Here is an 18873-nt window from a genome sequence, read left to right on the forward strand (position 1 = left end):
CGGAGAACTTGCAAAGAGGAAATGATTAAAAGTATATTTATGGCCGTACTATTATTCCTAATATGTAAATTCCCTCAGAATGATACCATAGACCCTAAAGGAATAATTTCAAGGCGAATAATATGAAATTTGATCGACATCTTCTCACCAGTCGATAACGTAGCAGACGTGTTATTATGACATATTTATCCACGTGTGACGCGGCTCTTGCAAAAAACACAGTTGGTTGCGGAATTGCTTTGTGCCGACCGGCCGCCCGCTCCGGCTCAGCTAGCTGTCGAGCTACCGTACTATACCGCATACCTTTCTTGCTGTCTTCAACTCACTTGCGAATTGCGTTTGTATGTGTGACGATGACCTCTAGCGTAATTAATTTAAATATAGAAAACAACTCGGAAGGCCGAGAAGAATAGTACGTTTGATTCAAGATTGTTCTGTGGAATGAGCTGAGTGGAAATGATCCAGAGGATATAAAAATGGAGTCAAAGACAAAAGGAAAGAAGAAAAAGACGCCAGGGGATCGCTGCATGCTCATGAACTGCGGGTCGACATACCGGTACCAGACCACTACTGTACGGTACACTCAATGCCTGGGTGTTGTGTGTATTGTATAGGCGTGCAGCGCGCGCAGAGCTGAGCTAGCCACCGGAATTACTTTCCAGCTACTCACTTGATGGAACATCGTGATAAAATAAATGAGAAATAGTGAAAATATCATTCTATAACTCACTGTTTGCAATCTTACATCATGATTTAAGAGTTCATGATAGTTATTCATACTGTTTTTTATACAGGGAAAGTAAAGATTTGTACATACGATTCCTATTTGTTTGATTTGAGTTGCTTTGAAAAAAAAAAGTAAAATCATCTTTCTCTCTCTGCATAGCATTTCTGTATTATATCCGGACACCTCTTATACTAAATTCCCCCCGGTGACGTCACACTCAGAGTGATTTTTCTGTACACTCGTCTCTGGGGCTCTGACAGGTGGCTAATTTCATAGAGTTTCAAAGCAAAATATTGAGAAGGCAGAGTATTTTTGTGACATGCTATCTGTTTGAACAACTGATATATACTATATATTGTGTGTGGAACCCATATTTATGGAAACTCACCCCCTTCTTAATTCAACTTTAAGAAAAGCAAAAAAAAAAAAAAAAGGCTTGACCGACATTGCCTTTATGCTGTGTTGAAACAATCTCATCTTGTTTTTGCATAATTTATGTTTTGTTTGATGATTTTCTGTTGATGCAGCTTATTGGCATTGCTTTAGAGATTCCCACAGTATCCTTGCGAAGTTGCCACAAAATGGGATGCCAGGACAAATTCTCTTTGCTCCTGTAGCAATGCAATTTGATGTGGATATGGTTAGAAATGTAGAAGAAGATACTCCAGGGCAAGAAGAAGCACCGATCACTGAACTGCGTAATTACTTCCCAGAAACATGGCTCTGGAAACTCAATAGAATAGGGTAGGTAATGGCAGTAATATATAATAATGCTAAATTTTTAGATCCCTCTCCAGAAAATAAATAGTGAAAAGATAAACATGAATTAATAAACATGATTAAACAATCAATCAATAATTAAAAAAAAATTCTACTTCTACTACTACTACTACTACTACTACTACTACTACTACTACTACTACTACTACTACTACTAATAATAATAATAATAATAATGATAATAATAATAACAATAACAATAACAATAATAATAATAATAATAATAATAATAATAAAGCAACATTGACTGGCCTCGGGGCGATACAACATATATCGCCCAAACTGGATTTACATGTATATCGCCCGAGTCGTAGACGAGGATGATATCAATTTAGTGAGGGCGATATATGTCCTTTTGCCCCAAGGCCAGTCAATATTACTATTATTAACAAAATCAGACATCTGGAGCAAAAATCGTTAAAATTTAGATATTTTATAGTTTAAGAATGAGAATCTAGTTTGTCATGTTGAGCAGACTGGGCCTCTGGACTTTACCATAGTGACGTAATTGACATGACGCGTCCCTGCATGGCCTAGGGACGCAGGATCCAGCGTTGTCTCAACTTGATTACCATTATGACGTACAGCACTGCGCGGTTCAAGGACGCGTACAAAAACGCGTAGAATACCCGGATGTTAGCTCTGCTTTATTGCCCGCTACATTCCCAAGCATGTTCTCATTGACTTTCCTGAGCAGGCAATAAATTGGGCCCGTGGATAAACAATTGGAAATTTATTGACCGGCCATTTGATCCCAGTCTTAAGCAGGCAACAATGTATCAAAGTTGCCCTGCTCAGATGTCTGATATGATTAATAATAATAATAATAACAATAATGATAGTAATAATGAAAATGATAATGATAATGACACATCGGGAGTATGTAGACCAGAAGGCCACCCATCAATGGCTTAAGTCGGCGGGACTAAGAAGTGAAACTGAAGGGCTCATCTATGCTATTCAGGACCAGGTGGTGAGGACCCGTGCCTACGAAAAGTTTATCCTCAATGAAGACACACTCGACACTTGCAGGATGTGTGGAATAGAGACCGAAACAATCATGCATTTGGTATCAGGATGTTCGATTCATGCTGGAACTGAGTACATCACAATACATGACAATATTGCCAAAACTTATCCAATTGGCAACTACTGAAGGATTGTGGTAAAATGACTTGTGATCACGCTTGGGAACATCAGCCACAAACGATCACCATGATCAATGATAGCACCATATATTGAAACTGTGGCATGCTAACGGATAGAACCATCAACTGCAGCAAGACGGACATCATCGTCTGAGGCATACTAACGGATAGAACCATCATCATAAACACCATTGAGGTCTCTGTTCCCTATGATATCAACATTGCTGTAAAGGAAAGAGACAAACGGCTCAAGTATCAAGACCTAAGGATTGAGATTGAGAGGATGTGAAACGCGGAAAAGGCAGAGGTCACACCAGACATCATTAGTCACTCAGGAATGGTAAAGAAGAGAATGGAAGCCTGCATAACCAAGATCTCTCCTCATCTTTGGATGTTCGACATTCAGAAGGCAGCTATCTTGAGTACAACCAGATTGATAAGAAAGACTCTCGGACATTAGTAGTGTAAAGTTCGTAGTTGCACTTGAAATTACTTGGTGCTTTTGTTAGAGCGAAGTTATTCAAAGAAAAATGTCATTAAATTTTATGGCGCTATCTTTTTTTCTAGAAAAATTGTGTGAAGCGCTGAGGGGGGGATGTCTCTGTCCTATAGGGTTTAGCCTTTTCACACTAGCCATAATTTCTTATTTAATAACTGATTTTGATGGAACTGTTTTTAAACTGGTTGTCTCTATGCTGTCGATGTTTGCCCAAGATTTCATTCTTTCTTATCAGAATACATAACACTTTTACAGTTGTTTACAATGAGGAATATGTGTCAGTACTCTCCACTGCTTAAGCTGACCCATCTATTGGGAAGGCTGTTCATCTTTAGGAGATGAATTGATAGATTAATCTGACATTTCTGATTTAGATCTGCAGGTCAACGTGTGATAGAAGAAGAGATCCCACACACCATTACTGAGTGGGTTGCTAATGCTTTCTGTCTGTCATCTCAGTATGGAATAGGAGTAGCAGAGACTACATCCATCCGAGCATTCCAACCTTTCTTTCTTTCCTATACTATTCCATACTCTATCATTCGAGGTGAGAAGGCACCGGTCAAAGTGACTGTCTTCAACTACCTCAGTCAATGCCTCAATGTGAGTACAAGTCAACCATGCTTTCATATAATTGTAATTTACCTTTAGCAACAGCAACAAAAAAACATTAGTTTTAGTATAATTGCAAGATCTGTAACAAGCATTACTTAATAACAAATATTACAAAAATAGATAAATAGCTTGAAGCATAGTCAAGATGTTGATTTACTTTGTGCAAAGCAAAATTTTACGAGTGTCAGTTTTTATATTTCTTTCATGGACTTCAATATTCATGTAATAGAATGGACTGATATTTCAGATTTTGGAAAAGTCAAAATTTGTCAATAACTAGTTTCATTACTAGTTTTGTATCAAGAATGATTTCGATTTTGACTTGTCAAGAAGATTTTGTTTATTTTTGCTCTATAGATCCGACTATCCATGACTGAGTCTTCAAATTTCACAATTGAGACCCGCCCTGAATCAGAGACTGTAGAGGTTTGTGGTAACTCTGCTGATACTTTGGAATATGAGATCATACCTACAGCTCTTGGTGACATCCCAATCAGAGGTTAGCAACACTTCTAGGCTTATATCTTCTTCTTATGGCATAAATCTTCTGCTATCTATTCTATGAAGATGATACGATTAATTGTGGTTTAGCCATTGTGCCATTGGTGAGGGAGGTGTACCTGGTTAATTTTTGTAATTAGGTACATGTACACGTGAGGGTATCTCGGTCTAGTGGTTAAGACTTTCGTCTTTTAATCTGACTTGGGGTTTCATTCCAAGCCGTGGCATATTTTCCTTCAGCAAGAAATTTACCCACATTGTGCTGCACTCAACCCAGCTGAGGTGAATGGGTACCTGGTAGAAAGAAATTCCTTGAATGCTTCAGCATCTACATGTATATGGCAGCACAGCTAAAGCAGGGGTAATAATAGCAGCGCTTTGTATCCCTTGGATAAAGGCGCTTAATAAATCCAGCTATTGGCATATCACTGGTAGAGTTTGTAGAATGTCTAACTCATTCCATCTTTCGACAAGTTTCTTGGAATGTCTTATTCAGTTTCTGTGTCCTTTGTTCATAGTTACTGCTGTCGGTGAACCAAGTTCTGATCGTGGTGATCTTCCAAACGATGCTACCATCACTGATGCTCTGGAGGATACAATACTTGTTGAGGTACTGTATTCATCAGCAATCCTACACACAATTATAATTGAGTCAAATTCATATTATAATTCAGTAAAACATATGAAGAAATGTATTATTACAGCATTTTACCTCCCAATGAAATGGCTTTACAGCATTTTATTGCATTATTGTTTCAATATGGACAAGTTCTTTAGCCTGTCGTAAAAACAGATTTTTGCAAAATCCTTTGACTACCAAAATATATTTGTGCTCCATACTCCAGGTGGATGTTTCACAAAAATTTAAGTGTGACTTAGAGTTGCACTTAAATTCCCAGTTGCATACGGTATAGAAGACATCACTACATTGGTCAGATCATGCACACCTACAGCATATTCATCAATCAGATTGCGCGTTACATATGATGCGTGCGTCGGCATTTAAGTGCGACTCTAAGTCATACTTAAAGGTCAAGTCTACCCCCGTAAAATATTGATTTGAATAAATAGAGAAAAATCAAACTAGCAGAACACTGAAAATTTCATTGAAATCGGATGTAAAATAAGAAAGTTATGGCTTTTTAAATTTTCGCTTATTTTTCACAAAACAGTGATATGCACAACTCTGTGACATGCGAATGAGTCAGTCAATGATGTCCACCACTAATACAATAAAATACAAAAGAAATAGTGAGTGGATGACATCATCAGTCTCCTCATTTGCATACCAACCAGGATGTGCATATAACTGTTTTGTGACTTTAAGCGAAACTTTAGAATGTCATAATTTTCTTATTTTACATCTGATTTTGATGAAATTTTCAGTGTTATGCTTGTTGGATTTTTCTCTTTTTATTCAAATCAATTTTCTATTAGGGTGGACTAGACCTTTAAGTACGACTTAGAGTCGCACTTAAATGCCAACGCACACATCATATGTAACACGCAATCTGATTGATGGATATGCTGTCTTTGTTAAACACCCCCATGGTTGTATTTAAATCATATCCTTATGATAATTTATGATTAATGCTTTATGAATGTCAGTAATGCCCCTTTCATGAGCTTTCTGTGAATGCTTGTTCAGTTTAATTTATTTTTGTTTTTCAGCCTGAGGGTGCGGAACGAGAGGAGACCTTTAGTGAGTTGATCTGCCCTCATGGTAAGGATATTATTGTGTGTAACTTTGTGAAAAAACAAGTACTTTTATGATTAAAAGAATGAAAAATATGTGTTGTTTACTGATAATAAATTTGTCTCTGGTACTCTACAAACTGATTCTTCTTTTTATTAATGTGGTAATTCTGTTCCCAAATAATTCTTATTTTCTTGTAGAATACAAACTATTATGCCACACTTTAATATTTATGTACCAAATCTTGGAACATTCCTGGATATGCAGAACTCATTATTCACCTGAGAGCAAAAGATATACTTCATGCTGTAGCTCAAATATTATTTTAATGAATATCGCTAATAATGTACCATCGTATTTCCTCACATATAGATGAAAGTAATGGAGTTTTTGAGCAGACCATATCTCTAGATCTCCCATCGGTAGTAGTAGAAGGATCTACACGTGGAAGAGTACAGGTTATAGGTGAGTTATCTCTGATTTTTTCCCGCCTGCATAGGAGAGTGAGACTTGTAGGTAGCGTCATCAACATTGAAATCTTAACCAAGGTTAAGTTTTTGAAATGTCATAACTTCAAAAATATATGGATCTAGTTCATGAAACATGGACAAATGGGTATTCAATTATCACGGATCATTTTCCATGAGTTTCAGGTCACAGGACCAAGATCAAAGGTCATTTAGGGTCAATGAACTTTGACAATGTTGGGGTGTGAACATTTAATTCTTAGCCAAGGATAAGCTTTTGAAATGTCATCATAACTTACATGTAGTAAGTATATGGATCTTTTTCATTAAACTTGAACTCAAGGGTAAATTAGTAAAACTCATCAACTGGCAGCTTGAGTTGCAGGTCACATGATCAAGGTCAAAGGTCTATCTAAATACTTCTCTGTCTGACTTTCTTTCTTTGTCTCTCCATCAGGTGACATCATGGGACCAGTGATGTCAAACCTTGATAGTCTATTGAGGATGCCGTTTGGATGTGGAGAGCAGAATATGATTTTCATGGCTCCTAACATCTATGTCATGCAGTATCTCTCTCTCACCAACCAGCTAACGTCAGAAATTAAAGAAAAAGCACTCAAGTTCATGGCAAGTGGTAAGGGCTAGTCATCATTCCTTGTAGGTAGAATCTTTTATAGAGAATAGGTACATGTAGTGTCCACTTCTTACGTTGATTGCTTTCTTCAAATGTTTTTGTACCTCAGTCACATTTTCCCTACGGCGGCCGTAGAGCAAGTCAAAAACAGCCGTTTTAGCATTTTGTACCAGTTATATACATGTATAGGTGGTTTGAATAAAAATGAATAAAATGACTTTTCGACTCGCGGTACGGCCGCCGTAGGGGAAATGTGACTGAGGTATAATGATCACTTTTATTATATTTCATGAACTTGTTTAAAACAAACACCAAATCAACTGGCATCTATTTTTATTCGCCTGGTTATAAACATTGACTAATATGATTGTGTTAATATATAGAACACTGAGTTATGTTGCTTGGATGTGTTGCATCATGTATGAATGATCATTTAGTTCAAATCCTAATCATCAGTTCATAGTTTGAATTCTGATTGTTGGATGATCTGGTTTCTTAATTAGGATATCAGAGAGAACTTGGATACCAGCTAATGGATCACTCCTACAGTGCCTTTGGACAGAGTGATGGGGTAGGAAGTACATGGTTGACATCATTTGTTCTGAAGTGCTTCAGCCAAGCGAGAGATTTCATGGACATTGATGAGAGAGACTTGGCCAGGACAAAACAATGGCTGATAAGCAATCCTCAAGATCGTGCCAATGGCTGCCTTGTCACGAGAGGACGTGTCATCCACAGAGAGATGCAGGTGAGTAGAAGATCATGGTGACGGTAGTGGTGGTGGTATAAGTGGTGGTAGAGATTTTGGTAGCAGTGATGATTTGCCAAGAAACTTATGAAGATTTAGAGATTTAGAGAAAGAAACATTGCACATATCACATTAATGTTAATGTAACTTGACCAATTTTCCTGTGAAACTTCTTCTTGCTTATCTATGTATGAACTTGTCATATCATATCTGGTATTAGAAAAAAAAATTATGTGAATGTAATTTAAATTTCATATATATTTTCTCTATTGAGTATTCTGTAAATATAGTAATAATGCATCTGTGTATGCATGCATGTTTACATGGTTCTTATGTTTGTCAACTGCTTTAATGATAATTGTTTTTCTGTTGTTATTTATTTAGGGTGCAGTAACAAGTCCAGTAACGATGACAGCATTTGTTCTCATATCATTAATGGAGGCTGGTGGTGACCCTCAGGTATAAACAGCTCTTCAAATTGGCAATAACTAATATTCACAGTCAAACCTGTTTCACTGAGTGGCAACCTGTCTACAGTAAAAACCTGTTATTTAGTGGAAATCAAAGTTGTCTCCCATTTAAAAGGAATATATGTTATAGGATCTGTCTATAAAGGACAGATGCAATATTATTATTTCTCTGGCTTAGCTCAAACTGCTATTTCCAGCACTGAGTGCATTCAAGGGAATTAATAAGCGTAAGACCCATTCACCTCACCTGGATTCAAGTATTGGGCAATGTGGACACATTTATTGCTGAGGGAATGATTTGTGCAAGGTATTGAACAAGTTGTAAATAAATGAAAAATGTCATCGATTTGGGATGATCAAATGATATGATATTGAACTTCTGTCAACCTTTTGAGACGATATTTTTCTCACTTCTGCCCTAATCTTTTTAGGAACATTCCCTGGCATCTAGCTTTAACTGCCTTCGATCTAACATTGAGAATAATGGAGCAAGCATGGATACATACACTCTAGCTATCAGTAGTTACGCTCTAGGTCTCGGTGGAGACTACGTCACTCAAGCCATAGCCCTCAACTTACTGAATAGCAGGGCCCATGGAAATGGTAGGATCTGCTTCATAAATATGCATTTATCCAACGCCCTATTTGCAAAGACAAATTTAGTTTTTATGCGATTTTGAGATTTTACATAATTAATTTTTGGTGTGCATACATGTATGTTTAGTTGTTGAAAGATATTAATATGTAAAAATGCTGTAAAGTATGCATTCATGATATTATTTAATGGATTGAAATTATATGAAGTGTGTCTGTGGATCTATGACGGAGTGTTAATACAGTGAGCTGCAACCTTATTTTCATTCTTGTTTTCTTTTTAGCTGCTGGGAGATACTGGAAGAGATCAGAACTGCCAAGCATGGATGAAGAAGACCATCCCCATTGTCATAGCTTCTGTAAGACTGACTCCTCTGCTGTGGAAATAACTTCTTACGTCCTTCTAGCCTACATGCACCGTAATATGCCTGCTAGTGATGTTCTGATACAAACCATGCCAATGGTTAAATGGCTCAACACACAACGCAATGGCAATGGTGGCTTTTCATCAACTCAGGTGAGTTATTGTTTGTTACATTAAATAACTAAGAATAGAATAATGAATATAGCCTGAAATACTTTTGCATTTAAAGAGCAATCAAAGAGCAGTTAAATAAACATTGGATTTAGTGTTTATAAAAATGATATGCTAAAAATATCCTCTGTCACACTCTGTGTACTGTCAAAACCTAATAAACCAGTCGTGAGGTTCAGTAGTTCAAAAGATTTCCATTGTATTGAATGATTTGTTAAATAGCTACAGAACCATTGAAGATCTTACAGTAGTCGACAGAGTGGAACTATTTTGAAATGTCATGAAGACAAGCTGCTAATTAATTACTTCGTATATTTCTTTCAAGGCTTTATAAATATCATCTTAATTGTTGTTACTTTAAGTTTCCTTCTCTTTCTCCTTTTCTTCAGTCTTCTTTTCTTGCTCTTCCTCATCTTCCTGCTCCTCGATTTCTTCCTTATTCTCCCCTCCTCCTCTTTTTGCTCCTCCTTCTTCCGCTCCCCCTCCTCTTTCTCTATCTAAATATTTTTGTTGTTAATCATTTTATCATGAAAACAGGATACCGTACTTGGACTCCAAGCATTGTCTGAATTTGCAGAACTTGCCTATGACCCTGAGGTACCGCTGGATATAACCATAGATGTCTCTGCTACGAGGGCTTCTCCTAATAGCCCTCAGGAGCTTAGTTTTACTGTTGATCATCACAACAGTCTGGTTTTACAGAGGGAAGAGCTTGAGGAGATACCAACAGAACTGACATTGACAGCTACAGGCAGGGGATGTGTTCTATTCCAGGTATGATGTATGAATGTTATTGTGTTATTTAACAGATGTATGGTACAGTGATTTACATTGGGGGAATGTTTCATAATACTGTTATGCCTGGCTTTATGCATCCATGCATTACTTGTGATCTGTTCATGTGCTAAGTGAGAGTCTGACTTTCTTAAAGCCCTAATCAAATTGGGACAAATGGTATCCTTGCATTTGGATGCTTGTTTACAACAATAATTTACGCTTGGACAAGATAAATTGATCATGGTGTTAGAACACAAAACTGTCTTGGCATGAAAGTATGAGCTATTATTAAGGTACTTACACTCAACCGATTTGTTTTAATGTGTTTAGAACCAGCCAACCTTACATCTGTCATGTTTATTCTAGTCATCAGATTTCACTGTGTTGTACTTCATATTTGATAAGAACATGTAAAGATAAAGATCGTAGCAGAATGACATAAAACTGCTAGAGGATTGCATGACATAGCAACAAACAGTGCATGAGTGTATTGATTGTAAGCATGGTGGTTCATTGATTATAAAAAGCAGTTTAATGTTGTGTCAAGGCACCCAATGTGATACCCAGGTGTAAGAATCCTTTTATTATATTAAAAAGGAAACTAAAAGCCATTCATGACACATCCCTTTCACTTTGGAATACATTGTTCTTAAGTGAACACACACAAACACATCAATGGATATTTGAATTCATCTCAGATATGAGCTAAACCATAGACTAGTTTATTGTTTTCTATATTAGCAGCTATATATTTCCAATTTAGGTATGGTCATGTACGTTTTGTGTGCAAATAAAATATACTTGGTCAAAAAATTGAGAAATGTAACACCTTTCTATAGAACTCTTATTAGTGTGCACATGAGTCATATCACCGAAAATAGAGTGATTATTTTGAAAAAGTTTCAGTTTTTTAGTTGTACTCCATCTCAGGTTGAATGGACCCATATCTACTACCAAAACGGGAAAGAACTGTTTTTAATATTGAGCTAAATTGAACATTTGATACTAATGTGTTTAAATCTTCAAATTCTTACTAAATTGCAATATTTGCCCAAATATTTGTGAAAAATAGGTGAGCTACAATCTGAATGGCAATAATGTGACATGTTTAATTCTCTATTTATCACGTGTGAAAGCATTCATAATTCGATTTTATTTTTGCACTGTAGGCCTATGTTAAGTATTATCGGTTAAAGGAATGAACTTATAAATTTGTTATTTCTCAGGCTGAAATGATGTACAATGTACCAGTTTCAAGTCCCAATCGTCGCCTCTTTGACATTACCACAATGGTTAGAGATTGGGAGACCAATACTGTCACTGAATCAGGAGCGTGTGGAGATAAGATCATAGACATCTGTATCAGGTAAGCTAGAGATCAACTCTTCTTCTTAAAGATGAATAAACAACCTTTTAGCTTTTTAAGCAAGGAAATTGATCTGATCATCCATGTGCCGGAGATATATTGTGAGGAATTACTTAAGTGTGTGTACATCACCTAGATCGTAAGTGAATATATTTTTTCAAGAAATTAAAAGCTTATTAAGGTATAAAGGTAAAACAGTGATGTATATGATGCTCCATAGAAAACAATACCCTAATCAATAAGAAGATTTCTGAGCAAGGTGCAAATCTAGCTGGATTTAGACAAACTTCCTCGGACTGGCCAACCATTGTGTACAAACGTATGGCCTGTGACGTGATTTTGTATCAAATCAGGCCAGATCCACCACTGCTTGGTAAGTCAAGCTGGTTCTCATTAAAATATCAATAATTTCATTATTTTTTTAAAGGTATGTTGGGAGTGATAACGAGACTGGAATGGCCACAATGGAGGTCAAGATGGTTTCTGGTTACGTCCCTCATGAACAATCTCTGAATGAATTACAGCGTGAATTTGGTCATTTTATCGGCCTCAAGCGCTTTGACAAATACAAGCCAGGAGAACCTCTCTCACTTTACTTTGATAAGGTTAGTATGGTTAAAACTGCTTTATAAAGCTATCAATTTGCACCATGTCATAAACTGTTTGTGAGTTACACATGATGGGTGACCTGATCTTGTGCTAAATCTCCCTGACATGTTCCTGTCATACATAAAGTCGCACATTACTTATGAACACCTTAACCTGTGTAGAAGAGACAACTTCCTACAAAGTTAGAAACTGGTGTTATTCTCTCGATCCATAATATGATAAACATCTTACCATTGGAAATTACTATTGTATATTTTACATTGTTCATCACTTTCATGAGAGTAATTGTAATGACAAATTAAGCAATGGCTCAAAGGATAAATTTACCATCCAGGAACCGTGATTTAAATAAACTTTTGTTTATGTTGTATTTAGTTCTTATTGGATTGTGAGATAGCCTGTAAAAAGTGGCTCGAACAGGTATCGTAAATCAAACTCAGATTTTGAGATATTTTATGGCTCGTTCTGAACATTTTTAAAGAAATCTTTTATAGAGGAATTGAAAGGTCACTTTTGAGTTTTCCAAGAACAAAATGCAGAATGAGCTATCGCGGGAGGCGCGATAGCTCAGTCGGTAGAGCGGTGGATTCGTATTTCGGTGACCCGGGTTCGATTCCCACTTGGTGCGCTAGTGCCCTTTGGTATAGGCATTAATCCTCAGTACCAGGTCCTTCGGAAAGGACATTAAGCCGTCGGTCCTCTGGTTGCTTGCTTACAAGCATTAATGCTTTCTTAGCAATCAGATAAAAAATCACCACCAATTTCACCACCAAAAGTCACATGTAATCACATATAGTAACAGAGAAACCTGTATTGTTTACTTTAATTTTTTGGGGGGACTTATTTCATCAACTTTCCAATGGAATTACCCCTGACCTGTATTATCGATAATAATGAATAATAATTAATTCTTCTAATAATTTTCTCGTCATTGTCTCCTCCTTTTGACATCTTTTCTCCTGTTTTATTTTTCTCCTACATGGTCACTACATTGTCTCTTTTCAGTTTGATAATGTTCTACGCTGCATACCCATTAAACTGAAGCAAGAGATGTTTGTCAAGGATACTAAGGATGCAGTTATCAAAGTCTATGACTATTACAAACCAGGTAAGGTCAAAGGTCAAGTAATATATTTAGAAATGAGGTCAAAATCAAAAGATGACCGACATGATGTCTTTTAATTATCTCTGTGGAAAAAGCCTGTAATTAGACCAAAACTTGTCCATGTGTGCAATTTAACTTTATCTTTTTTTATGGCAGCTTTCATAAATAAATTTGTTATATGACTGTTCTTCACAAGATCTATCCTGCAAGATACATGTAACAGGGCTCAAATTAATCCAAGGCTACCAAGGTCATGTATTTGGATCTCGCAGTGTCCACTGGTTGGCTTTATTTTGAACTTTGCTTGATTTCTACGGTTTGTACTGCAGTATAGAAAAGTAACCGGGGAACATTTCAGGACTTGTCGGATGTCCCATTTGATATGACAGTTACCATAGGAACAGTGTTTCTCAGCCAATCAAAATCAAGGGAAGTTGTCAGATCTGACAACTTGTCAGACAAAAATGTCGAAACTCTCCCCATGTATGAAAAATGTAAGGCCTGAGACAATCAACATTGGATATTGTCAACCTAATAATGTGACTATTCAATAATCTTATTATCTGGCCAATCAAGAATCTGTCATTTTGAGTTATGAAGAGATAAAATATGTCATTGAATACACAATTCTAATACATGGAATTGACATCTAGGATAAAAAAAATAATGAAATATGACCCTTCCCTTAAAAAATATTTATAATGAAATTTAAAATTGACTTACTGTAGATCCTTTGTATTAATTTTGAAGTTACATGTATTTGTATATAAGAAGTCTTTGGTACCTAGATTTTCATATTAACTAGATATTTTTCTTTTATTTTTCTTGCAGCTGTGGTTGGCCTCAAGAGCTACAATACATGTGAAGCTGAAGACCAAAATTGAAGACTGCACTAGTCTAATAATTGCAATAGCTAGCGCATTAATCTATGCAAAAGACAATGGTTTGGCTTGCCATATATAAAACCACAAATAATTGTATATGTAAATATCCCACAACTATGGACCAAATTTAGATACTTTTATTGCGATTCCATACATCATGCACATGTTTATTTTCAGTGCACATTATGTTTTTATTTGGTGCTAATTATTTCTTAAGCTTTGCATTTTGGGCACCAACATTCATCTTCATGAAAATCTCAATAGAATCAAAATGAAAATTCTTCAAAATCCATTTTGAGTAGTCTAGAACTCAATGTTACTATATATGTGGAAGAATTCTAAAAGTACTCATAAACAAGGTTTGTACTGACATTTTTATTTTATTGTATAAATTGTGTGTATATGAACATGTCATTTTGGTAGGGAACTGAAGTCTCAATGATAATATGTTCAAATGTGTTAACCCATGTTATTGAAAAAAGAAGAAGATAATTTGGATTAGGAGAGATGCAAGAATAGGTATTTCTCTATCAACTGTAAAATGTTTGTGCTTTTATGATTGAAAACAATTTATTTTTACATTTGTGTATTCTAATTTTTCTACTGTACATGTTCTCTCCAAACCCCCAAGAAATGTACCCACATTGTGCTGCACTCAACCCAGGTGAGGTAAATGGGTACCTGGTAGAAATGTATTCCTTGAAATGCAGAGCGCGTAACAGCTACTCTAATAAAGCCAGGGTCATTATGCTGGATTACTGTAGAGTGCTTTGATACTCCTGATAAAGTAAGTGTTACGCGCAATATAAGCAAGTATAATTATCATTATTGTGTATGTATGTTTAGGTTTTGGATGGGGTTTTTCTCTGATGTAAAAAAAGAAAGTATATTGTAATTAGTTGATATTTTAAAGTCTTTCCATAGTAGGTTTTTCGGATTCATGTTAATCTGATTCTGTTGCCTGAGGACAAAGCTCTTGTTCAACTTCTCGTAGGCCATCTCATCTATACATTGATTTCACTAGAATTTATAGTAACAGATTTACTGTTAGCTGTAAAAACAAATAATTGTATATAATTATGAAGTATGGTAATGACTGATGTGATTTGAAAACAAAATAGAAGATTAATATGTTCACTGTGTGTACTCTGTACCAATGGTGCTTTATTTGTAAACGTATAGTGACTATTTTACCTACATTTTTTTGTTTTTATTGTAAGATGACTATTTTTCTATATTGAACAAAACCAATTTTCTTGACTAATTGATCTTGCCAAAATTAATAAATGGTATAATATTTTTATACTTACAATGTATTTTTATAGCCAATAATTTTTTTTATATTTAGTATATACCCAATATTTGTTATGAATTTAATAATTTGTTAAAACATAAATGATGTAAGTGCCTGGCATACCCCAGTGTCTTGCACACTTGTCATATCCAAATAAGTCATTAAAAAGATATCATTCTTATTTCTCAGTTTTCTCTTTTCTAATTTTATTATATTAACTATTTACTGATTTGAAATGATCTACACATTACAAACACATGGGCTAAATCCATTTGGTCTAACTGCCATTTGGTCTACATTATACTTGGTCTATCAGAACCTTTCTGATTCTCATTTCCACATCAGTAAAATATTGATTTGAGTCAATAGAAAAAAAAATCAGACAAGCATAATGCTGAAATTTTCATCGAAATTGGATGTAAAATAAGAAAGTTATGAAACTTTAAAAGTTTTGCTTATTTTTCACAAAATAGCGATATGCACAATTTAGTCACATGCAAATGAGAGAATCAGTGATGTCCCTCACTCATTATTTCTTTTGTTTTTTATTGTTTGAATTATACAATATTTCAATTTTTACAGATTTGACAGTAAGGACCAACTTGACTGAACCATATAATGTTTAACAGTGGTAATTCCACATGTTCAGGGCAAAATAAAACTTTGTTTCACAAGACAATGAGGAGAAAATTTGAATATTTCATATAATGAAATTCAAAAAAAGTGAGTGATGTCATCAGTTCCGTCATTTGCATACTGACTGGGATGTGCATATAACTATTTTGTGAAATTAAGCAAAACTTAAAAATGTCATAACTTTCTTATTTTACATCCGATATTGATGAAATTTTCATTGTTGTGCTTGTTTTTCTGTTTTTATTCAAATCAACTTTTTGTTTGGGTAGACTTGTCCATTATAATTCTCAGTTTGTCTACTTATTACTTTGTCACATAAAATTTGGTTTGTAATCAGTTCATCTAACCCTATAGTGGTCCTAGACCAAGTTTTAGATTAAATGGGTATAGACTAAATGGAAATAAGACAAAGAACAAATGGTAACTTAGTAGATGAACTGCATGGTGGAAGACAAACTAGGATGAGACCAAGTTCAAGAAGCAGTTAAACACATGAAGAACCTCATAAATCTAAATCACATGAGCTTCATGTTTTATGTGGTAATTTATCTTTTTAGTTTCTCATTGATTTCAGTCTCAAAGAAGCAAGTTTTCTGTATTAACACTGTTCGTTGAGCAATGAATGTGATAGTCCAGCAACTCTCTTCTTGCTCCAAAAAACAACACTGTACTAGAAATCACTCGGTGATGATCGATGGTGATCTTATCCCTCTTTTTTTTCTTTTATCTTTCTCCTTTATTCATGGCCTTCTCTCCTTTCCCCGCTCACTCTTTCTCTTCCCCCTCCTCCGCTTACTTCACTCCCCTCCTCTCCTCTGCTTACTCCTTCACTCCCCCACTTACTACGCATTTTCTCTTCTTCCTCCTTCACTCCTCTTCTCCCCTCCTCCACCGCTTACTCCTTTTCTCCCCTCCTCCACCGCTTACTCCTTTTCTCTTCTTCCTCCTTCACTCCTCTCCCTGCCTCCTTTTTTCTTCCTCCTCCTTCACTCTCCTCTTCCCCGCTTCTATCCTTTTCATCTCCTATACTCCATTCTTCACTCATCCATTCTTACCCTCATTCTATTTACACCCAACTAATTCATGATAGAGTATACATGCATCTCTAAATTTATGTTCAGTAAAATGGTGTATTTATTTACTATTTTACTTCCATATTTCAGTTCACACTACCGAGTTACACACCAGAAGAAGCAGCAACAGAAATATTTAAGGGTTAGGTTTGGTATTATTACTTGGTATTATTAAAATCCATTGCAAATATGTGAATACAAAGTTCATCAATGATGTGCATGCATCATGCCCTCCAAGTACAAAGATCTAGATACTATTACTCAACAAGCAATGTTCATTAGGGTACACACACTTTATGATAATAGGAGAGGAACAAATGAAAGCCTAATTTTTTTTATAATCAACCTATTCAGGCTCCCACATTGCTATAAGTGGACATATACTGACTGGCCGTAATTTATTGTACAACGCCTACTTAGCTTGTTGTACGCGAGCAAATGGGAGGCTGAATGTCACATTCGTACCGTTGCACACACAACTTACCATCCGATATAGGGTGCTTTTCAAGACCACGTGGTCGCGCATGGTATCCACTCGTCAATGGAAGTGCCCCCCCCCCCCCGGGCCTACTTGTATAAGATTTTGGATCACAAAGAGTATGTGAAATGCCAGACTTCTTTATTTTTATGCTAATATAAGCTCTCATATAGGTTTTTATGACAAAGAGTTCATGAAGGACACTAGATTTTATTTCTAACCAATTCTGTCATTGTTAGGACTAGCCTGATTAGCATAAATATGCTATACCCAGTTGTTGTGTGTCCGGACGACCCGGGGGGGGGGGGCACTTACATTGACGAGTGGATACCATGCGCGACCAAAAAAACACGTAAAAAGGATGTCTTTTTCAAGATAGGGCACGTTACGTACGTAACGTGATTAGGGTGTCTAAAACACAAAAATAATGAAAAAGGGTATCTATTTCGATTTTAGAAAGTCATTTGGAAAAAATTACAAGCGAAGTTTCATCAAATTTTAGTACAAAATTTTAGAAAATATTATAGAGAATAAAATAGAAGATGATTACAACTATTGAATTCATATTTTTAGTGTAATCTTAAGACAAAAAAGAAGGCTTCAAAAATATAAAGTGTCCGGACACCCGACCCCCCATCCTACCGTTGCACGGCTTTGGATTTAGGTGACATCACAATACGATTTAATTACTAGTAATTGCGCTCAGTAAAAATGAAGGTGCAATACGTGTATAAGCCTGCTGGCTAAATGCGCAATGCTGCCCAAGGTCATGTGCGCTTTTGCTTTTCGCTTTCAAGTACTGCAGGCATGGGCGGAAATCCCAGGGGGGACGCGTCCCCCTACCATTTTAGAAAGGAGGGACATAATATCAAATGTCCCCCCTACTATTTGTGGTCTTCTATTATAGAAAAAATTAATAATTCAAAATCGAAATTATATACACATGTATCCTCGAATTTCGAAATATATATAAACAGATAGTTTTTGTTAATAACTTGGATAGGAAAAGAAAAGGCATACCGGCCCGACAATTCTCGAACTTGCATCTAGCCCTATATATGCCAGCCAAAGAGTAATGACATTGATGACATCGATGGCCATTGTCAATTTCATAAGTAATAAAAATGAAAATCGCCCCTGGATACTTATTTTAGTGCATAGATCATGTAGATGGTAGACGAGAATGTTCCATACCCCGTAAAAACATACCTTTGTTAAACCAATTCATTATCCCTTT

The 18873-nt window shown here is 35.9% G+C and overlaps 1 protein-coding gene across 2 annotated transcripts in view; it reads left to right on the forward strand.

The window, feature by feature from the left end:
• Window positions 1–15630, forward strand: part of LOC129254108 (alpha-2-macroglobulin-like) — a 41031-nt gene extending 25401 nt beyond the window's left edge. For both annotated transcript variants that reach the window (XM_064103181.1, XM_064103231.1), the window contains exons 17-32: window positions 1255–1471; window positions 3529–3757; window positions 4127–4268; window positions 4789–4880; window positions 5942–5993; window positions 6339–6431; window positions 6891–7067; window positions 7571–7815; window positions 8200–8274; window positions 8717–8888; window positions 9164–9396; window positions 9952–10188; window positions 11418–11557; window positions 11985–12162; window positions 13172–13274; window positions 14103–15630. In XM_064103181.1, coding sequence (XP_063959251.1) covers window positions 1255–1471; window positions 3529–3757; window positions 4127–4268; window positions 4789–4880; window positions 5942–5993; window positions 6339–6431; window positions 6891–7067; window positions 7571–7815; window positions 8200–8274; window positions 8717–8888; window positions 9164–9396; window positions 9952–10188; window positions 11418–11557; window positions 11985–12162; window positions 13172–13274; window positions 14103–14155 — 2438 coding nt within the window. In that variant the 3' untranslated portion in view covers window positions 14156–15630. The remainder of the gene's footprint in view (window positions 1–1254; window positions 1472–3528; window positions 3758–4126; window positions 4269–4788; window positions 4881–5941; window positions 5994–6338; window positions 6432–6890; window positions 7068–7570; window positions 7816–8199; window positions 8275–8716; window positions 8889–9163; window positions 9397–9951; window positions 10189–11417; window positions 11558–11984; window positions 12163–13171; window positions 13275–14102) is intronic.
• The last annotated feature ends 3243 nt before the right edge of the window (window positions 15631–18873 follow it).

Source organism: Lytechinus pictus, chromosome 1, assembly GCF_037042905.1.
Source record: "Lytechinus pictus isolate F3 Inbred chromosome 1, Lp3.0, whole genome shotgun sequence".
Lineage (NCBI taxonomy): Eukaryota > Metazoa > Echinodermata > Echinoidea > Temnopleuroida > Toxopneustidae > Lytechinus > Lytechinus pictus.